Source organism: Palaemon carinicauda, chromosome 25 (genome assembly GCF_036898095.1).
Source record: "Palaemon carinicauda isolate YSFRI2023 chromosome 25, ASM3689809v2, whole genome shotgun sequence".
Lineage (NCBI taxonomy): Eukaryota > Metazoa > Arthropoda > Malacostraca > Decapoda > Palaemonidae > Palaemon > Palaemon carinicauda.
In genome coordinates, this window is record NC_090749.1 from 106328533 (window position 1) to 106351742 (window position 23210).

The 23210-nt window shown below is 44.5% G+C and overlaps 1 protein-coding gene across 2 annotated transcripts in view; it reads left to right on the forward strand.

The window, feature by feature from the left end:
* Positions 1-1563: 1563 nt before the first annotated feature.
* The window catches only part of LOC137618820 (eukaryotic translation initiation factor 3 subunit G-like), a 64222-nt gene continuing 42575 nt past the window's right edge, over positions 1564-23210 (forward strand). For both annotated transcript variants that reach the window (XM_068349028.1, XM_068349029.1), the window contains exons 1-3: positions 1564-1672; positions 7273-7313; positions 7607-7698. In XM_068349028.1, the coding sequence (XP_068205129.1) occupies positions 1656-1672; positions 7273-7313; positions 7607-7698 (150 nt within the window). In that variant the 5' untranslated portion in view covers positions 1564-1655. The remainder of the gene's footprint in view (positions 1673-7272; positions 7314-7606; positions 7699-23210) is intronic.

Consider the following 23210-nt stretch of genomic DNA (forward strand, 5'->3'; position numbering starts at 1 on the left):
TGTCCTGCTTGCTAGGTCTATGTCACTGTCCCTTGCCTTTGCAAATCATTTACTAAAGCTTCAATATGAGAATCAATGTCAGCAGCTATTATAAAATAATTTATTTCCTTATTTCCTTTCCTCACTGGGCTATTTTTCCCAATTGGAGCCCTTGGGCTTATAGCATCTTACATATGATCAGCGCCCAAGCCCCCTCTCCAACCAACCAAGGACCAAGGAGGGACAGGCAATGGCTGCTGATGACCCAGCCGGTAGACCTAATAGGTTTCTCCAACCCCCCCCCCGCCCATCCTTAGCTCACAAGGATGCAACGACCAAAGGAACTAATGAGTGAGCAGGACTCGAACCTCAGTGATAATCCAGATTTGTCTAATTTCAAACATAAAAAACTTAACAAATTTAATGTCCTTAAATGTAGCCAATCATGTATCTCTTTGGTCCACACCAGGCACATTAAAAAGTAGTCTTTTATCCAAGTATTTATAGCAGTTTGGTTACATTAAATAGTTTCTATAGATTATATATGAAAGATATATTTTAAAGTGGTTAGTGTTCGTATAATATTTCATTTCAATTGCTCGTTACTTCTATACAATAGTTTGTTTATTTCCTTTCCTCACTGGGCTATTTTTTTCCCTGTTGAAGCCCTTGGGCTTATAGCATCCTGCTTTTCCAACTAGGGTTGTAGCGTAGCTAATAATAATAATAATAATAATAATAATAATAATAATAATAATAAGATAATAAAAGTTCATTACACTGAAAATTGTATATAGGCCTACCAAGTTTTTCCTCGTGGTATTTTAAATCTAATTAGTAGGCCTACAATTTTGATGGTATAGTACAATATCCGCTGTTTAAGATATATAAAATTAGATTTATAACTATTATTGAAGGTAAAAATGTAATTATATACGTATGTAGGCCTATGTGTGGTGTATAAAATACAGTAGATAAAATTAGATTTTGTAACTATTATTAAAGGTAAAACTGTAGTTATAAACTATGTATGTATGTATGTATGTATGTATGTATGTGGCTGAATACAGTAGAAATAAATATAATTTTATATTTTTAGTATTTTTCATTCTGGGCAATCATAAAATATATAAGCTATACCTTTAATGTATTATAAATTCATGTATTTTCAATGTTATAAAGGTAATGATTATGTATGTATTTATAAAGATTATATTATAATTATGAATTGTTTTATTTATGACTCTGGGTAAACTTAGAAAATATAAATTTCTTTTAGCATGTTAATTAGGCAAATAATCACTAATAGGCATTAAATATAGTAAAAATATAAATATTGTAGCTTTATAAAAGTAATCATTATGTATTTGAAAATAATAATTATATTGCAAATGTAAAAAAATGGTATTTTACCGAAAGAACCATCGTTCAATTATATATAAATTACATTTTATCTTCATAATTAAGCTAATAATCGGTAATAAACCATTATTATATTAATTATAAAACTATTAAAATTAATATAAAAGTAATTACAACCTCTTTTACTATAAAAATTATATTATAAATCTGAAAAATTGGTATTTTGAAAAAAGAACCATCGTACAAGTTCTCTGTCGCCCCAAACGTAAACAAATCCACGATTCTCTCAACCTTCAACATATTTGATGTAAAAAATGCCTGTTTCAGAGGAGTAAGTCATATAAAATGCACATTTACAGTATATTTTACGTATTTTAAGGAGATTCACAACGTATTTTATATAAGATATTTGTTATATAAGTGAGAAAACTTCCGTTATTTACGAGCTCCTTGTTCAGATTGTGCAATGGGGTTCGGTCGAATCATCCTGTTATTTACTATATTAATAGTTATATTAACTATAATGTTATTTAAATAACGCCATATGTTACATGTATATGTAATATTTCAATGGTTACTAAGTTGTAGGTGATTTATAGGGATTAGCCTCGTATTTTTGTGAAGACGACCCACCGCCTGTACCATTTCACCGCATTTACCGGTAAAATTAATAAAACAACCTTAATTATTAAAATAAAATGTTCTTAACGTATTTATACCTAAGTTGAACGGTTATAATGGAGGAATATGTTGCTAAAATTGGTTTCCTTAATGTTAAAGAGGATTAATTGTTGGATTTACAACTTGGTGTTATGGTGAAACCATATTTTAAAATATAAATGTATTACTCAAGGCTACAACCTTGCAACCAGAACTGGCATGCTCCTTTCCTATCTTCATGTCTTCAGCTTCCCGTAAGGCCTTGTTCAAACAGGGCGGTTTGCACCGCATATTTTTATAATCTCTGTCTCGGAGCTTTTGTCCGCATAAGTAATTAAAATGTACTTAAAAAATCACTGTGGCACAATTAATGTTCTAATAGAAATATAGGAGCCTTTGTATATCAGCGGCCAGTTCCTCCATCGTACGTAAATAATGAACACATCTAACCTAAACTTCAAGCCATATCGTTACCTGCTTACCAAACGGGGGCTAATGTCCACTGCGGCCCCCTTACACTGCCGTATTCTTAGTCGGCTGTCATCATACATACATTACAGGTGGCCGCTCTCATACATACACCCCAACTAATGTTCAAATAGCGATATATTGATATAAACTAGTTGAAAGTGTTGTGAGAATGTTGAGTGAAACGATGTGGCATATATTTATTCTTGTACAATATTCCTGATGACTGAAAAAAAGAAGTGTTTCTGGCGTAGATGTAGGTAGCTGATGCAAATAATTGGGGAAATCCATATTTTTTTTTAATTCTAAAAGATTTAAAAATCCAAAAATTATGGCTTTGATAAAAATCACATATTAATGAAGAAACAAACACACAAACATCGGTATTATTGTACTCTATTTCAGGGCAATGTAACCTAGGGAAAAAACACTTTTTTCTATAGAAAAAGGTCCGCTCTTCAAAAATGACACTCGTTCCTGTCGCAAATGAATAGTTTCAGAAATATATATATATCTATATCCACCGATAATGGGGAACCCCCAGTGGGAACTCGGCGTTTTGGGTGGGGAAAACATACTGGGAAACGGTATATAATGGTAAAACAAGCCTTTTCTTCTCTATACATTACCCTCTTGGATGTATAATAAACCGATGAAAAAATACGCTAATTATTTATATCCTATACTAACAGTACATTTTTCATTTATTTGTTGACATTCTACAGTATGTGTAGGTTGTAGTCGCTCACGTTCGTTCGTTTGTACATAGCAGTTTTCAACCTTTTGCACATAAACTCCTCCCACCTGCGCATAAACTCGCCTCCACCAATAGGATTACTTCTTCTCTTATAACCCCTCCCCATTTCCCCTTCGTCACCTTACCCACCACATTCAAGGATTCGACTTCACTCGGTTTATTCAAATATTTGCCTTGATCCAGTACAACTATACCATTCCTTTTATGTAATGACCTTGTATACATATTACGTTTGACCCAAGAAATACTCGTTTTATTATCCGATAAATTATAAAATAACCTTATTTTATATTCCCATTGAATATTATTTATCATACACTCCTTTTTATCTTGCTACATTACTTTTATACATTTTGTTATTACCTTGTCACGCCCAGGTTTCACATAAATACTTGCTCTGGACAAGTTTTCCATTCTAGATCGTTCATGTTTCTTTTTCTGGACTCCGTTGTTTTTCCGTTAACCAATCACGAACCCATACATATGGAAAGTTTGCACCGGGGATTGGTTAATATTTCCCAACCCCCTTCCCTTATCTCTTCAAGTGGTCTCTTCATACCCCTTCCAACAAATCTTTTTCCGTGGAACCCTTTGTCCTAGTCAGGTCTTTGTTATTTCAAGTGAGGTTTTTTCGTATTTTACGATGGAAGTTATAGAAACTTGTAACGGCTGCAGTCTTCCATACTTGAAAGCATTTGCTAAATTTCATGGGGAATTTTGGGATACATCATCCAATGTTGATAATTTCCTTAAATCACATAATGTAATACCCCAACGTTTACAGTGTTCCAAGTCTCAACACCCCGGTGACCCACAAGTTTCGTTGTCCGGGTCATAAAAGTAAGTCATTAATTTCTTTAATTTTAATGATTTTAGTGTGCGCAGCTCAACATTACTGCTTGCCAGTACATACGAGCTTGATGTTTTATTTTCATGCGAGCGAAGCGAGCCAGTGGCGGAACAATGTTAACTTAACATTGATAGTATTAGTTAATATGAACGTAACATTGCTAAAGTTAGCAATGTCAGCGCAACATTGCTAATATTAGCGTATCTTTGCTAACGTTAGCAACGTCAGCGTAATATTGCTAATGTCAGCGTTCTTGATGAGTGAAGTGAGGACGGAAATTGAACAAGAGCCATTATATTTAAACATTTTAACGGAAAATATATTTTTTCCTGTAGGAAATAAAGTGATTTAACCGGTTTTCACCTTCATTTCATCCGCAACAACAACAACAACAACCAGTTCGGCTACTTGAAGTTAGTTGAACTGGTTGTTCTGTTTGTTTGCGGTTGAAGTGAAGCTCAAATTCGGTTAAATCACGTCATTTACTACAGGAAAACATATATTTTCTGTTCGAAATACAGTACAACTTTACCCAAACATCACCTAATGTAAGGTTCCCCACCTAACCTAAGGTTCCCCACCTAACTTAACCTAGGAGCTGTGTCCTTACAAACAATAAATGAATTTGAGACATGGCTCGCCAAACCTTACGGCGTAAACTGTCGAGTGCGAACAGCGCTTAAGGCAGGCAACATCCCTGTGTTTACTTCTTCCCTTTTGAAATTTGGTGTGCCCAACTAACTAGTAAAGTACATTTTAAATGCCTTATATTATCGCCATCAGAATCTATTTATATCACCAGCAATACATTTGATTCTTTGACTTGACTTGGATTGCTATTTCCTTACCTACTGAGGGGAGTTACTCTCCTCTTCAGATCCCCCCTAATGAACCTCTTGTCAATTCGCGTGATGCTATATCAAAGCGCTTTGTACCTTGGGTGACGTCTGTTGTTTTTGGTAAATGCTGTAATGGAAGAAACCATGGTCGCTTCACCTAATTTTTTATATTGATTTGAACTTATGAATTATTTGGTGTGGTAGGATTATTTTCCTAGGTTTATGAATAATCGGTTAGGTAAGAATATATTCCTTAACTTGTGAATAATCATTTAGGTAGGACTATTTTCCTAAATTTATGGATAATTAGTCTGTTAAGATTATTTTCCTGAAGTTTACGAATAATCAGTCGGGTAATATTATTTTCCCATGGTTTTGGATAATCGGTCAGGTAGGATTATTTTCTTAAGGTTATGAATAATCAATGAGGTAGGATTATTCTCCATGCTTTTGAAATACATTGTACGAGTTTTATTCTCGTAAATGTTCTGATCGGGTGGAAATGGAATGAAACGACCAACCTATCTACAACTCTATATGCTACCCATGGTGTTAAATACTGCTTTGTATTTGCTTTTACGCAATCTCATTCTTACCAAATATGTTTCTTTCATATGAATTTGTCCGTAAAAGCATTGTTTGTGCATATGAATTAGTTACAAATTTTTTCAACGTTATCTTGAGGTATACATGTTGGTTTGCATAGGGAGCATATGCCTCCCTTCCTGATTACGTAAGGACATTAATTTAGATCAGGTTCGGTTGGAGCACCCTTTAACTTCCTTAAAATTCTTTAACCCTTTTACCCCCAGGCTATTTGGAAATTTCCAACCCTTAACCCCCAGGGGGTTATTTTTTTCCCCAGCACATTTTGCAGTATATTTTTTTTTAGATTGCTCTAACAGCCTTAATATTTGTCAGAGAGAGGTCAGGTTGGTTGCATTCTCTTGGAAAATGCCTGAATTTTCTCAAAAAATTATCAAAAATATGAAAAAAAGAATTTTTATAGCATTTTTTTGCAAGGACGTACTGGTACGTCTATGTGGGTAAAGGGATGGCTTTTGTGAAACGTACTAGTACATCCTTTGGGGGTTAAAGGGTTAACACATCGCTTATCTCGGTCAATATTGGAAACAGGATTGTAAGCCAGACGATAATACTGTATATGATTAAGAAGTGTTTGCCCATTAGTTAAAATCACTTTACATTACAGCTTTTAAAGATGAGAAATAAAGATATTAGCTTTCAACGTAGCTTACAGGCTTTGTACAAATAGTTAGAAATCAAAACAAACACGCACACATTGCCCTGACCGTATTTGAATGATCCACTTTATTAGCAATGCTTTAATGAAATTGTGTACAAATTAGATTTTTCCACTTAAGCAATCTATCCCATACCATTTCACTGCTGTTTTGAGGTATACCTTCGCCGAGGGAGTCAGGTGTACGCTAACATGGCGGATATAGTGAGGTATTTGAAAAAGATCGTTAGTTGATATGTATCATTTAATGTCAGTTTGGTAACCTTTCTATTCTACCATATTTAAAAATGTCCAGAGTTTATTAAATTATGTGTTTTTACTAACAAACTATGATAATACAAACCATCTTGGTTATGGTAACATTCTGATGCCGTTTGGTTGTGCTTGGCCTGATGTAAAGCTAATGGTTAGCCAATAGAAATTTACAGTACCCGGTTTCCAGAACTAGTAAATGCCGAAACCTCGCGTTCCTTGATGACCCATATACCACAGTCTTACATATTGTACTTTACGTAGGAATTCCTTTATCCGAAAATGATTAACCCTTTTACCCCCAAAGGACGTACTGGTACGTTTCACAAAACACATCCCTTTACCCCCATGGACGTACAGGTACGTCCTTGCAAAAAAACTGCTATTTACAATTTTTTTTGCATATATTTGATAATTTTTTGAGAAACTTAAGGCATTTTCCAAGAGAATGAGACCAACCTGACCTCTCTTATGACGAAAATTAAGGCTGTTAGAGCAATTTAGAAAATACATACTGCAAAATGTGCTTGAAAACAAAAATAACCCCTGGGGGTTAAGGGTTGGAAAGTTCCAAATAGCCTGGGGGTAAAAGGGTTAATGTAATACCGTCATGCCCTAGCCTTATGGAACATGTTAAGTAACATCTTGCTGTGAATTACTCCAAGCTATGATATTTCAGGGTATTAGAAATGAATAGGGAACTATTTAAAGTAATGTAACCAACATCAATTATTGTAGTCTTACAAAAACAATCCCTGGAAAAGTTTTGCTTCATTCAGCATTCATGTCGAGGAATTATCATCAGTGAGAACATACTGACGGAACTTTTTGTCTTTTTCAGAGTGAAGTCCAGTTGGGCTGATGAAGTCGAGGAGGTAGAGGGTGAGTTGGTAGTTATGGGTACATTTCTATGTATCTTTGGTGTGGTTCAACAATACCGTAATCAGATTGAATAAACTTACATCTCAGGAAGCTATTTTGTCTAATAAACTACATCTGTCAATCTTCTTTGACAATCTCTAGTTATAATCTTGTTTTGATAAAGGTTCAACCTTTTAATTTAGTGATAAGAAAGTATTAGAATCAATAGAGCATAGTTCTAAACTGTTGGTTGAATGATAAGAAAGCATTATAGCATATTACCCAATCTCTTAACAAATTTCCATCTCTTTCAGGAGGAAGTCTCCCGGCCCCAGTCGAGAAGAGCGACAAAAACTCCAAGACAATCACGGAGTATGCATTCAATGAGGAGGGCAAAAAGATTAAGGTTTGATGCCCCCCAGATGTCGTAATATATTCATGCAGATAGAGGGACATTGGCAGGGGTGCTTTAGATTTTATTCATAATCTTATATTTTCAATATTAATCTTACCCGATGATCATGTAGCTGTCAACTCCGTTGCCCGACAGAAATCTAAGGTCGGGATACGCCAGCGATCGCTATACAGGTGGGGGTGTACACAACAGCGCCATCTGTGAGCAGGTACTCAAGTACTTCTTGTCAACAAGAACTCAATTTTTCCTCTGTCGTGCCACCGGCAAGACCTACTTGGATACGCTGTTGATTCTGGAGTTGTTTTTCACGATTTTGGTGATGTATTCACTCTAGATTTTAGCCTTCGCTATTCAGGAAGCTTTATCATTAGCTTAGCAAGCTTTTGGAATTAATTTGGATTAATTGTTAACGAACTTTGCTAGATTTTGGAATCCCCCCTTGACTATTTCTACAATTCAAGATGTCTGACCAGTCTCAAGCCCCTAAGTACAGGCAGTGTAGTGTTAGGGCTTGTACTAGGCGTCTTCCGAAGGCCTCCATAGATCCTCACACCGTTTGTTCCAATTGTAGGGGTAAATCCTGTCAATTGGAAGATCGATGTGAGGAATGCATTGGGCTTTCGGAATTCGATTTTAACGAATTCCTTAAAAATGCACGTAGGCTAGAGAAGGATAGAATCAGGAGGAGTTCTTCTCGCTCTGTGGATTTTTCCTCTCCCCATGCCCCTCAACCTTTTCCTTCCCCTGTAGTGGTGACTCCCGACCCTGCTACTAGTGCTCAGCCATCTATGGCGGATATGATGCGTGCCATTCAGGCTCTCGGTGACAGAGTGGAGTCATTGGCTAATGACCGTAATCAGCTTTTGGCAGATGTCAAAGAGCTGAAAGCGAAAAGTGCAGTGGGAAGTGTTTGTGCAAGTGAAGTGAAAAGTGTCAGTGTCAGTGTTGCGCATGAGGGTACATCTGTTCGTGCCAGTCGTCCTCCTAGTCCGGGACCTCTTGCAAGCTCCCAAGCCCAGGGGAGAAGCAATGTCGAAGGACCAAAGGGTTCGGCAGGCCTTGATCAGCGTACGGATGTACCCTCAGTGGTTGCGGACGTTTCTCTTAGAGATCGTCCCATCCACATACAGACGAATGAGCCCTATCATCCCTCGTCTGTGGAAGAAGTTTCCAGGAGGAAACGATGGACCAAGGTCTCACGACCTCTTAAGCGTAAGGTCCCTTCCGAGCGAGTCCAACGGCCCAGGTGTAGCCACTGGGTCAGTTCGGACTCGCCGCAGTCTTCCGAAGACTGCACACCTCCCAAGAGAGGTAGAGTGGTTCCACAACAGGCTACTGCTCCAACCACGGTAGACCCTAAGTGGTCCATGCTGCAGACTATGCAGTCTCAGCTTGCTGCGTTCATGCAAGAGTATCATGCTGAGAAGGTTGACACTGCCCCCGTTAGCCTACAACCTGCCGCGGTTGTGCGCTCAGCAGATACTGCGGCTTCCTGCTCCCACACTCCACCTGTGAGACCTCCACCACCGATGCGCAGTCCTCCCTGCCAGACGCATGTTCTTGCTGCACCATCCGTTAACATGCGTGAGCTACCGCATCAGCAGTGGGAAGGTGCTGTAGAGCTGCCGGGTTCTGACTCTATGCGGCATGCTCCGCAACCCATGCGGCATGCTCCGCATCCCATACGGCATGCTCCGCAACCCACGGCAGTCCCTCCAACGCACCAGCACTCTGCCTTTGTTGTTGCCAGCTCGCAGACTGACCAGCAGCGGCATGATGTTGGATCCGCAGCAGCTACACATGCACCTGTGCTGCCGGATTCAGCCGTTCAGCTTTCTGCTCTGCCTTTGCCACTTCCTACTCAGCTTTCGGATGATGGAGTTTCGGATGACGAAGATGCACATGTGGATGAACCGCACTCAGACTTAGAAGAGCCCAAGTCTACACCTCCCTCCTTAGACTTTCGTAAAGTCCTTGCCTTGTTCAGGGATTTGTATCCAGAACAGTTTGTGTCTGCAACCCCTCGCTCTCCTCCCTCCGAGTTTGCTCTGGGCATGCAGTCTGCTGCTCCTGCCTTCACCAAGCTTGTCCTCGCACGCTCATCCAAGAGAGCTTTGAGGGTTATGGGAGAGTGGTTGCAGACCAAGAAGCAACTGGGAAAGACTGCTTTCATCTTTCCCCCTACCAAGCTTGCTTCCAAATCTAGCGTCTGGTATGCCACGGGAGAGCAACCCGGCTTGGGAGTTCCTGCCTCTGCCCAGGGCGACTTTTCAAGTCTGGTTGACTCTCCCCGCAGGCTGGCTATGAGACGATCGAAGATTTGCTGGTCCTTTTCTGACATGGATCATCTGTTGAAGGGGGTCTTTCGTGCTTTTGAGATCTTCAACTTCCTCGATTGGTGTTTGGGAGCGTTAAGCAGAAAGACTTCCCCTTCGGATAAGGACTCTGCCATGCTGATCATGTCTTGCATGGACAAAGCCATTCGGGATGGGTCTGGTGAACTTGCGGCTTCTTACACGTCGGGAGTGCTTAAGAAGAGAGAACATCTTTGCTCCTTCTTGTCGTCTGGTATCACTCCTTGCCAGAAGTCGGAGTTGTTGTTTGCTCCTCTCTCCAAATGTCTGTTTCCGGAGGAGCTGATCAAGGGGATGGCTGCCTCACTGGTCCAGAAGGATACCCATGATCTGATGGCTTCTTCTGCACGTAAGGCTAAAGCTTTACCTTCCGTGCCTAGACCTTTCCGTCCTGCAGCAGTAGACACACCAGCTACTAGGTTCATCCCGCCCTTTCGTGGCAGAACCTCCAGCAGAGGAGGTACCCGTGCCGACAGTCACCGTGGCAAATCCAAGAAGGGTTCCAAGTCCGCAAAAGGCAGGTTCTGACTGCCTTCCTCTCCAGACAGCAGTGGTAGCCAGGCTCAAGTTCTTCTGGCGAGCTTGGGAGAGCAGAGGTGCAGACGCTCAGTCTGTGAAGTGGCTAAAGGAGGGGTACAGAATTCCGTTCTGCCGCAGTCCCCCTCTAGCTACATCTCCCATCAACCTCTCTCCCAACTACAAGGAGAAGGACAAGAGGCTAGCGTTGCAACAAGAGGTGTCGCTCTTGCTACAAAAGGGAGCGGTAGTCATAGTCCGGGACCATCAATCCCCGGGCTTCTACAACCGTCTCTTCCTGGTAGCGAAGAAGACAGGAGGTTGGAGACCGGTGCTGGACGTCAGTGCTCTCAATGCTTTTGTCACCAAGCAGACGTTCACGATGGAGACGACGAAGTCGGTCCTTGCAGCGGTCAGGAAGGAGGACTGGATGGTCTCGTTAGACCTGAAAGACGCGTACTTTCACGTCCCCATCCATCCAGACTCCCAACCTTTCCTAAGGTTCGTCTTTGGAAAGGTCGTGTACCAATTCCAAGCCCTGTGCTTTGGCCTAAGCACGGCACCTCTTGTGTTTACCAAACTGATGAGGAATATTGCCAAATTCCTTCACTTGGCAGACATCAGAGCCTCCCTCTATTTGGACGACTGGCTTTTAAGAGCTCCGTCAAGTCGTCGCTGTCTGGAGAATCTCAGATGGACTATGGATCTGACCAAGGAATTGGGCCTCCTGGTCAATATAGAGAAGTCCCAACTCGTCCCATCCCAGACCATTGTCTATCTAGGTATGGAGATTCAGAGTCGAGCTTTTCGGGCTTTTCCGTCGGCCCCAAGGATCAATCAAGCCCTAGAATGCATCCAGAGCATGCTGAGAAGGAACCGATGTTCAGTCAGGCAGTGGATGAGTCTAACAGGGACACTTTCATCGCTGGCCCAGTTCATCGAGTTAGGGAGACTCCACCTCCGCCCCCTTCAGTATCATCTAGCTGCTCACTGGAGAAAGGACATGACGCTAGAGGCGGTCTCAGTGCCTGTTTCCGAAGAGATGAGGTCTACACTAACGTGGTGGAAGAACAGCATTCTTCTCAAGGAAGGTCTTCCATTGGCTGTTCAGACCCCCGACCACCGTCTCTTCTCGGACGCATCGGACACGGGCTGGGGTGCGACACTGGACGGACAGGAATGCTCGGGCACGTGGAATCAGGAGCAAAGGACACTTCACATCAATTGCAAGGAGCTTTTGGCAGTTCATCTGGCCTTGATAAACTTCAAGTCCCTCCAGCTAAGCAAGGTGGTGGAGGTGAACTCCGACAACACCACAGCCTTGGCTTACATCTCCAAGCAAGGAGGGACTCATTCGAGGAAGTTGTTCGAGATCGCAAGGGACCTCCTCATTTGGTCAAAAGATCGAAAGCTTTCGCTGGTAACGAGGTTCATTCAGGGCGACATGAATGTCATGGCAGATCGCCTCAGCCGGAAGGGTCAGGTCATCCCCACAGAGTGGACCCTTCACAAGAATGTTTGCAGCAGACTATGGGCCCTGTGGGGTCAGCCCACCATAGATCTATTCGCTACCTCGATGACCAAGAGGCTCCCGATGTATTGTTCTCCGATTCCAGACCCAGCAGCAGTTCACGTGGATGCCTTTCTGCTGGATTGGTCCCATCTAGACCTGTATGCGTTCCCTCCGTTCAAGATTGTCAACAGGGTACTTCAGAAGTTCGCTTCCCACGAAGGGACACGGTTGACGTTGGTTGCTCCCCTCTGGCCTGCGAGAGAATGGTTCACCGAGGTACTGCAATGGCTAGTGGACGTTCCCAGGACTCTTCCTCTAAGAGTGGACCTTCTGCGTCAGCCTCACGTAAAGAAGGTACACCCAAGCCTCCACGCTCTTCGTCTGACTGCCTTCAGACTATCGAAAGACTCTCAAGAGCTAGAGGCTTTTCGAAGGAGGCAGCCAGAGCGTTTGCCAGAGCAAGGAGGACATCCACTCTCAGAGTCTATCAGTCAAAATGGGAAGTCTTCCGAAGCTGGTGCAAGGCGAATGCAGTTTCCTCAACCAGTACCTCTGTAACACAGATAGCTGACTTTCTGTTACATCTCAGGAATGTAAGATCCCTCTCAGCTCCTACGATCAAGGGTTACAGGAGTATGTTGGCAGCGGTCTTCCGCCACAGAGGCTTGGATCTTTCCACCAACAAAGATCTACAGGACCTTCTTAGGTCTTTTGAGACCTCAAAGGAACGTCGGTTGTCCACTCCAGGCTGGAACCTAGACGTGGTTTTAAGGTTCCTGATGTCATCAAGATTCGAACCGCTTCAATCAGCCTCTTTTAAGGATCTCACATTAAAGACTCTTTTCCTCGTTTGCTTAGCAACAGCTAAAAGAGTCAGTGAGATCCACGCCTTCAGCAGGAACATAGGTTTTACATCTGAAACGGCTACATGTTCCTTGCAGCTCGGTTTTTTGGCTAAAAACGAGCTTCCTTCCCGTCCTTGGCCCAAGTCGTTCGAGATCCCAAGCCTGTCCAACTTGGTGGGGAACGAACTAGAGAGAGTACTTTGCCCAGTAAGAGCTCTTAAGTACTATTTAAGACGGACAAAGCCATTACGAGGACAATCAGAAGCTTTATGGTGTTCTATCAAGAAGCCTGCTCTTCCGATGTCTAAGAACGCAGTTTCTTACTACATCAGGCTTCTGATTAGAGAGGCTCATTCTCATCTGAAGGAAGAAGACCTTGCTTTGCTGAAGGTAAGGACGCATGAAGTAAGAGCTGTCGCTACTTCAGTGGCCTTCAAACAGAACCGTTCTCTGCAGAGTGTTATGGATGCAACCTATTGGAGAAGCAAGTCAGTGTTCGCATCATTCTATCTCAAAGATGTCCAGTCTCTTTACGGGAACTGCTACACCCTGGGACCATTCGTAGCAGCGAGTGCAGTAGTAGGTGAGGGCTCAGCCACTACATTCCCATAATCCCATAACCTTTTTTAATCTTTCTCTTGAAATACTTTTTATTGTTGTTTTTGGGTTGTACGGAAGGCTAAGAAGTCTTCCGCATCCTGGTTGATTTGGCGGGTGGTCAAATTCTTTCTTGAGAAGCGCCTAGATTAGAGGTTGTGATGAGGTCCTTTAGTATGGGTTGCAACCCTTCATACTTCGGCACCTAGGAGTCGTTCAGCATCCTAAGAGGACCGCTAGGCTCAGTAAGGAAGACGTACTTAAAAAAGGCAGAGTAATGGTTCAAGTCGACTTCCTTACCAGGTACTTATTTATTTTATGTTTGTTATTTTGAATAACTGATAAAATGAAATACGGGATACTTAGCTTCTAATGTTAACATGTATGCTGGTCTCCACCCACCACCCTGGGTGTGAATCAGCTACATGATCATCGGGTAAGATTAATATTGAAAAATGTTATTTTCATTAGTAAAATAAATTTTTGAATATACTTACCCGATGATCATGAATTTAAGGACCCACCCTTCCTCCCCATAGAGAACCAGTGGACCGAGGAGAAAATTGAGTTCTTGTTGACAAGAAGTACTTGAGTACCTGCTCACAGATGGCGCTGTTGTGTACACCCCCACCTGTATAGCGATCGCTGGCGTATCCCGACCTTAGATTTCTGTCGGGCAACGGAGTTGACAGCTACATGATCATCGGGTAAGTATATTCAAAAATTTATTTTACTAATGAAAATAACATTTTTCTGTGGAATTGTTTGTTCCTACACGTATGCAAACCTGTCGTCCTTTGTAATAGGTAACTTCTTCATTGGAGCGGGAATGTTTTGATTTCTTAACGATGAGTGGCGATCATGGGCGAGTAACCCCGCCCATTTTATTGTCAAAGACTTCACTTTTGTCATCGGTAGCAACTAGTTGATGTTCTTTTTCTCTTTCTTACAGTTTGGATGTTTTTTTTGTCTGCTATTTAAACAGGGAGATGAAGCAAGATGCTCTTTAATGCTACGGGAATTGTGGACGATGTAACCGATTCATGGCTAAAGTGGCTGTCCAATCACAGACAGTGTTATTTCTACGTGGAGATTTACTAAAACTTCTACATAACAGCCCTGGTTTGGTCCCCCGGAACACGTCTAAGGAATCAGGAGAACGTGGATCTTCATTGGTGAATTTCCCCGGTGCTGCATGTCGGTAGTCGAGAAAACATTGATCTACATCGCTAAGTTTCTCAAGGATTTTGGTGGCGTTTGCCAAGAGAACCCCGCACTCCAGTGCACACTGAAAGCTTTCCTGTTGCCATGGAGGTTGTCACTGATGCATTTAACTTGAAGAAGTTGGCATCTATAGGTCCCTCTGATTGACCTTTATTTTTAAACCATATTGAAGGAACTGTTAGCAAAGGATATTTTTCCCCTGGTGTGCAAGACCTAAGAAGCAGCCTGCAGTGCCCTTGCCAGCATTGGTGATCTCGGTGTCTGTGGCCCCCTAAACAATTCCTGTGCCAGTGATAGTGATTACTGCTTCGCCAATGAGTGTGCCCCATTGTTGTGGTTCCTTTCCCTTTGGAAAAGCTGTCAATGGTCACTCAGACCTTGACTCCTCTTCCAGCAGTGTTTGTTGAGGAAGCCTGGTTGAAGGGTGTATGCCCTTGGCTTCCTCCTCTTTCCTCTTCCACCTGTTCCTGATTCTGGCTCTCCTTTCAAGAAGAAGAAAAAGTCCTAGAATGCTGATCACAAAAAGGTCTCATGGAACCTCTAGCCATCTCACTTCTCATCTGGGAGAGGTTGATGGCTCCTGGGTCGGGGTTGTGGCCTTGGAAACCATGCTTATCAAAAGTGCTTGTGTTGGAGGAGCTTAAATCTACCTCCTCCTCACCCTTCCTATTTGGATGTTGGAGCACTGTTCTCTTCTCTTTGCCTAGGGGTACTTCTGCATTCCTGATAGAGAAGATGGCGGCTCTCAAGGATGTCGTCGCCTGCCATCGTTGTTTCTGAGTTGGTGGGTGAAGACCATAGTTCTGTGTTTAGTAGCAGAAGGCGATGCTGAGTTCGTAGCCATGATCAACAGTTGGAAACATACAGGATACTGCGTGTCACTGCTTTGATTGGTGCCAGACACCAGCCACACTCCAGTGTCGACGGCAAATGATCTCACCTCTGTCATCTGCTCCCAATCATGTTGCTGGCTCGTATTTTTTGGGCAGAGATAGATCTCCTGAGTACCCCGACAAGAAACAAGAGGACCTTAGGTTGTCTTGACATGAAGGCGCTGGTCCTTTCCCTGGCAATGATAGATACCTGAGTTTCTCAGTCATTGACCAGTGCCTTGGCGCAAGGTTCAAAACCTCTGGAATTATAAAATGACCAGATCTGAAGATTGGAGAATTTACTTGTGTCCAGCAAAATCCTGCTGTTGCATTTTGGAGGCAGCAGAGGTTCTATGTGTCAAGTCTTAGCTACTGTTGCCTTTACAGGTAGACCTCCAGTATCTGCCTTGTCAGATTTTTCTTTCCTTGTAGAGTCAGAACGAGAGGCACGTCCTTGGCGTCCGAGTCAGCAATCTTAGGGTCTTCTGCAAAGGCCATACTCCAAGCATCTCATGGCTTGACCAGATCATGTGAGATGATAGGTTGAATAATTACTTGCTCTTTGGTGATGTACATGATGCACGTGCTGTGTGGAGGGAGGGCAGTGACCTTTATTGGCACACCTGTGTGCTAATTGAATAGATTGCCAATTAAAGAAATACCTTGTTGTCCCGATTGTCTTGCGGTGAGATATGGTTTGACGCTGCATTCCACGTCGCTATTCTTGGAGAGCAATGTCAAGGCAGCAGTGAAAAAGTAGAGGACAGCATCGCAGGATCCCCATCTCATCGTGCAGTAGCCTTCTAGGGTCTCAGCTCTTCAAAGGCCACTGGAGCCATGCCTTCAGGATTGGATGTAAGGAAGACCTTGGTCTTTCCTAAGCACCAATTGGCAACATCTTCCTCTTAGACACGGTTCTTTCAGTTCTTTCAAGGACCTTAATCTGGCCAGTTGAGGGAAGAAGGGAGAATGAGGGGGAAGTGTATACTGAAGTTGGTGTTCCTCCCTCTCCTGCTACTGTAAGTAGGGCCATGGCTGTCATGCCATTGGGCAACTTAACAGCGACACGGGACTGAGCCTTGGGTAGAGAGTGTCTTTCAGTACCTTTACTCGCTACATAATCATGTCTGGCGGCTCCATCTGTCTTGAAGACTGGTAACGATCGTGTCCCATCCTCTAACATTACCGGACGTAGGGCATTATTGACCTAAGTGGAAGGGACGTCGAAGCGGATCTCTGGCTTCTACACAGGGGAAGTCAGGCGGGGCTGGAGACGTCTCTCCTCCAGAACCAGTTTGTCGTCTCTTCTCCAGAACCAGTTTGTCGTCTCTCCTCCAGAACCAGTTTGTCCAGCAAACAATATTCAAGATGGAAGCTGTAGAAAGTGTACCAACTTCATACTTTTTCAATGGATCTGAATGATGCATGCTTCCAAGTACAGTAATACCTTGGTATTCGACCATAATTTGTTCTAAAAAGATGGTTGAAGACCGATTTGTTCCAGTTGATTCGCTAGTAGCATGAAGTAATGCAGTTATGTAGCTTTCGCACAAACAGGGTACACTCGGGCACACTATTCTATCTAATTTCTCTTCCTCTTGTTTTGTTAAAGTATTTAAAGTTTATATATGAAATATTTATTTTTCAATATTAATCTTACCCGATAATCATGTAGCTGTCAACTCCGTTGCCCGACAGAATTCTACGGACGGGATACGCCAGCGATCGCTATACAAGAGGGGGGTGTACTCACCAGCGCCATCTGTGGTCAGGTACTCCAGTACTTCTTGACAACACCACCTCAATTTTTTCCTCTGTCGTGCTTCCGACAAGACCTACATGGATACGCTTATGATTTTGGAGTCTTTGTTCACGGTTTTGGTGAAGTATTGCTCTGAGATTTCAGCTTTCGCTATACAGGAAGCTTTTCCCTTAGCTTAGATAGCTTTTGGATTGATTTTGATTAATGGTATAACGATCTTTGCTTTAATTTGGAATCCCCCCTTGACTGTTCTCTGATTCAAGATGTCCGACCATTCTCAAGCTCCTACCCAAAGACGATGTAGTACTTGTATTAGGCGTCTTCCGAAGGCCTCGGTTGATCCTCACACCGTTTGTTCCGACTGTAGGGGAAAATCCTGTCAGTTGGAAGATCGATGTGAGGAATGTGCCGGGCTTTCGGAATTTGATTTTATTCAATTCCTCAAGTATACGACTAAGTTAGAGAGAGAGAGAGTTAGGAGGAGTTCGGCTCGCTCTTTACTTTATTCCTCCCCCCATGATCCTCAACCTTTTCCTCCCCCTGTAGTGGCTACCCCCGAACCTATTATTAGTGCTCAGCCTGATATGTCGGATGTTTTACGTGCCATTCAGGCTTTAGGTGATAAGGTGGAGTCGGTAGTGAGTGACCACAAGTTTCTCTTGGCAGATGTCAAGGAACTTAAAGTGAAAAGTGCAGTGGGAAGTGGTAGTGCCAGTGCTGTGCCTAGTGTCAGTGTCAGTGTTGCGCATGAGGATACTTCTGTGCGTGCCAGTCGTCCTCCCAGTCCGGGACCTCTTGCAAGCTCCCAAGCCCAGGGGAGAAGCAATGTCGAAGGGCAAAAGGGTTCGGCAGGCCTTGATCGGCGCACAGTAGTATCCTCAGTGGTTGCGGGCGTATCTTATAGAGATCGTCACTTCCACTCTCAGACGATTGAGCCCTTTATATCCTCGTCTGCAGAAGATGTTTCCGGGAGGAAACGCTGGACCCAGGTCTCAAGGCCTCTTAAGCGTAAGGTCCAGACCGCGCGAGTCCAACAGCCCGGGTGTAGCCACTGGGCTAGTTCGGACTCGCCGCAGTCATCGGATGGCTGCACGCCTCCTAAGAGAGGTAAAGCGATGCCTCAACAGACCTCAACTTCTGTTAAAGCTATGCCTCAACAGACCTCAACTTCTGTTGATCCCAAGTTGGCTATGCAGCAGACTATGCAGTCGCAGCTTGCGGTGTTGATGCAGGAGTTTCAGGCAGAGAAGGTTATCACACCTCCTCCTGCGAGCGCTCCCCCACCTCTGCGCAGTCCAGCCTGCCAGACGTATGAGGTTGAGGTTCCTCAAGCTACCTCCATGCGTGAGCTGCCGCATTGGGAGTTGCCAGATACCAGCGCTGTGCAGCAACCTCCACTTTCCTTGAGGCAGGAGCCTCTTGCCACGCGGCAACCTCCTCAACACTTGGGGCAGGAGCCTTATGCTTTGCAGCAACCTCCTCTACCCTTGAGGCAGGAGCCTCTTGCGTTGCAACCATCCTCGAGGCAGCAACCTCTTGCGGTGCGACTACCTCCACCATCCTTGAGGCAGCAACCTCAACTCTTGCAGCAGCCACCTCCACTTTCCTCGAGGCGAGAACCTCAACTCTCGAGGCAAGCACCTCAACTCTTGAGGCTAGAACCTCAACTCGTGGGACAAGAGCCTCTCTCTGCGCAGCCACCTCAACCCTTGAGGCAAGCGCAACTCTTGAGGCAGGAACCTCATGCTATGAGACAGCCACCTCAACGCATGCAGCAACCGCATTCTTCTCAGCTTAAGCCGCTTCCTATTCAACTTGAACCGCAGACTATGCAGCATGAGCCTCATGCTTTACAGCATGAGCCTCTCACCACGCTTGCTCCTCAGACCTCCGCAGAACCTCCTTCATCCCAGCCTCAGGACTTTGTCATTACCAGCCCTCATCCTCTTCAGCAGAGTCTTGAGGATGAATCCGCTAGTGCGCATGCACCCGTTCTTCAGGATTCAGCCATTCAGCATACTGCTTTATCGTTACCTCTCGCTTCTCAACACTCAGGTGATGAGGTTTCTGAGGATGAGGCTGCTCACCTGGATGATCCTTCATCTGATGTGGAGGAACCCAAGTCATTGCCACCCTCCATTGACTTTCGCAAGGTCCTTACTCTGTTCAGAGAGTTATACCCTGAACACTTTGTTTCTGCTACCCCTCGTTCTCCTCCATCCGAGTTCTCTCTAGGCATGCAACCTGTTAAGTCTGCCTACACTAAGCTTGTCTTTGCTAGATCTTCAAAGAGAGCTTTGAGAATGTTAGGGGATTGGTTGCAGTCCAAGCAGCAACTGGGAAAGACGTCTTTTATGTTTCCGCCTCCTAAGCTGGCTTCTAAGGCGGGCGTCTGGTATGCCACGGGAGAGGAACCAGGCTTGGGGGTCCCTGCCTCTGCCCAGGCTGACTTCTCAAGTTTGGTTGACTCTCCACGAAGGTCGGCTATGAGACGCTCTAAGGTCTGCTGGACCTTTTCGGACCTGGACCACTTCTTAAAGGGAGTCTTTCGCGCCTTTGAAATTTTTAATTTCCTCGACTGGTGCCTGGGGGCCTTGAGCAAGAAGACTGCCCCTTCTGACAAAGACTCGGCCATGCTGATCATGTCCTGTATGGACAAAGCAATTCGCGATGGTTCCGGCGAACTTGCCTCTATGTTTGTATCGGGAGTCCTCAAGAAAAGGGAACAACTTTGCTCCTTCCTTTCCACTGGTATCACCTCTTGCCAAAGGTCACAGTTACTTTTTGCTCCTCTTTCTAAGTTCCTGTTTCCTGAGGATCTTATCAAGGAAATGTCTGCGGCTCTTATACAGAAGGATACGCATGACCTCGTGGCCTCTTCAGCACGGAAGGCTAAGGTTGCACCTTCAGTACCAAGAACTTACCGCACCCCAGTGGCTGATACTCCTGCTACCAGATTTATTCCGCCCTTTCGTGGCAGAGCCCCCAGCCGAGGAAGTACCCGCCCAGACGGTCACAGGGGCAGGTCCAAGAAAGGTACCAAGTCTTCGAAAAGCAAACATTGACTCTCCTCCTCTCCAGACAGCCGTAGGAGCCAGACTCAAGACCTTCTGGCAAGCTTGGGAAAGAAGAGGTGCAGACGCCCAGTCTGTCAAGTGGCTAAGGGAGGGTTACAGGATCCCATTCTGCCGCAATCCCCCTCTGACCACTTCTCCCATCAACCTCTCTCCCAACTACAAGGAAAAGGACAAGAGGCTAGCGTTACATCAAGAGGTGTCGCTCCTGTTACAGAAGGAGGCAGTGGTGATAGTCCGGGATCATCAATCCCCGGGCTTTTACAACCGTCTCTTCCTGGTGGCCAAGAAGACAGGAGGTTGGAGACCGGTGCTGGACGTCAGTGCGCTCAATGCTTATGTCACCAAGCAGACGTTCACTATGGAGACGACGAAGTCGGTCCTAGCAGCGGTCAGGCAGGAGGACTGGATGGTCTCGTTGGATCTGAAAGACGCCTACTTTCACGTCCCCATTCATCCAGACTCCCAACCTTTTCTGAGATTCGTTTTTGGAAAGGTTGTGTACCAATTCCAAGCCCTGTGTTTTGGCCTAAGCACGGCACCTATGGTGTTTACGCGACTGACGAGGAATATTGCCAAATTCCTCCACTTGGCGGACATCAGAGCCTCCCTTTATTTAGACAACTGGCTTTTAAGAGCCCCCACAAGTCGTCGCTGTCTGGAGAGTCTCAGATGGACTTTGGACTTGACCAAGGAACTGGGTCTTTTGGTCAACTTAGAGAAGTCCCAGCTTATTCCTTCCCAAACCATCGTTTACCTGGGAATGGAGATTCAGAGTCAAGCTTTTCGGGCTTTTCCGTCGGCCCCAAGAATCAACCAAGCCCTAGAGTGCATCCTGAGCATGCTGAAGAGGAACAGATGCTCGGTGAGACAGTGGATGAGTCTAACAGGGACCCTGTCATCGTTAGCCCTGTTCACCGAGTTAGGGAGACTCCACCTCCGCCCCCTTCAATACCATCTAGCAGCTCACTGGGACAAGAATATGACGCTCGAAGCGGTCTCTATTCCTGTTACCAAAGAGATGAAGACCACTCTCTTGTGGTGGAAGAGCAACATCCTTCTCAAGGAGGGTCTCTCGTTAGCTGTTCAGACCCCCAATCTTCATCTCTATTCGGACGCATCAGACTCGGGCTGGGGCGCGACCTTGGACGGACAGGAATGCTCGGGAAACAAGGAACAAGGAACAGGAAACGCTTCACTTCAATTGCAAAGAGTTGTTGGCAGTACATCTGGCCTTAATGAACTTCAAGTCCCTCCTGCTAAGCAAGGTGGTGGAGGTGAACTCCGACAACACCACAGCCTTGGCGTACATCTCCAAGCAGGGAGGGACTCATTCGAGGAAGCTGTACGAGATAGCAAGGGACCTCCTCATTTGGTCAAGAAGTCGAAACCTCACGCTGGTAACGAGATTCATTCAAGGCAATATGAATGTCTCGGCAGATCGCCTCAGCAGGAAGGGTCAAGTCATCCCCACAGAATGGACCCTTCACAAGAACGTGTGCAACAGGCTTTGGGCCTTGTGGGGTCAGCCAACGATAGATCTGTTCGCTACCTCGATGACCAAGAGGCTCCCATTGTACTGTTCCCCAATCCCAGACCCGGCAGCAGTTCACGTGGATGCTTTTCTGCTGGATTGGTCCCACCTCGATCTATATGCATTCCCGCCGTTCAAGATCATCAACAGAGTTATTCAGAAGTTTGTCTCTCACGAAGGGACACGGCTGACGTTGGTTGCTCCCCTTTGGCCTGCAAGAGAATGGTTCACAGAGGTACTGCAATGGCTGGTCGACGTTCCCAGGACTCTCCCTCTAAGAGTGGACCTTCTACGTCAACCTCACGTAAAGAAGGTACACCCAAGCCTCCACGCTCTTCGTCTGACTGCCTTCAGACTATCGAAAGACTCTCTAGAGCTAGAGGCTTTTCGAAGGAGGCAGCCAGAGCGATTGCCAGAGCAAGGAGGATATCCACTCGCAGAGTCTATCAATCCAAGTGGGAAGTCTTCCGAAGCTGGTGCAGAGCCAATGCAGTTTCCTCTACCAGTACCTCTGTAACCCAAGTTGCTGACTTCCTGTTGCATCTTAGGAATGTTAGATCTCTTTCGGCTCCTACGATAAAAGGGTACAGAAGTATGTTGGCAACAGTTTTCCGCCACAGAGGCTTGGATCTTTCCTCCAACAAAGATCTACAGGACATCCTTAAGTCTTTCGAGACCTCTAAAGAACGTCGCTTGTCCACTCCAGGCTGGAATCTAGACGTAGTCTTAAGGTTCCTTATGTCTCCTAGATTTGAACCTCTCCAGTCAGCCTCTTTCAAAGACCTTACTCTCAAAACTCTTTTCCTCGTCTGCCTTGCAACAGCCAAAAGAGTTAGTGAGGTTCACGCCTTCAGCAGGAACATAGGATTCACATCCGAAACAGCTACATGTTCCTTACAGCTCGGGTTTTTGGCAAAAAATGAACTTCCTTCACGTCCTTGGCCTAGGTCGTTCGAAATTCCTAGCCTTTCCAACATGGTGGGTAACGAGCTAGAGAGAGTTCTTTGCCCTGTCAGAGCTCTAAAGTACTATCTTAAAAGGTCAAAACCTATACGAGGACAATCAGAGGCCTTATGGTGTGCCATTAAGAAACCTTCGATGCCTATGTCCAAGAACGCAGTTTCGTATTACATAAGGCTTCTGATTAGAGAAGCTCATTCTCACATGAAGGATGAAGACCTTGCTTTGCTGAAGGTAAGGACACACGAAGTG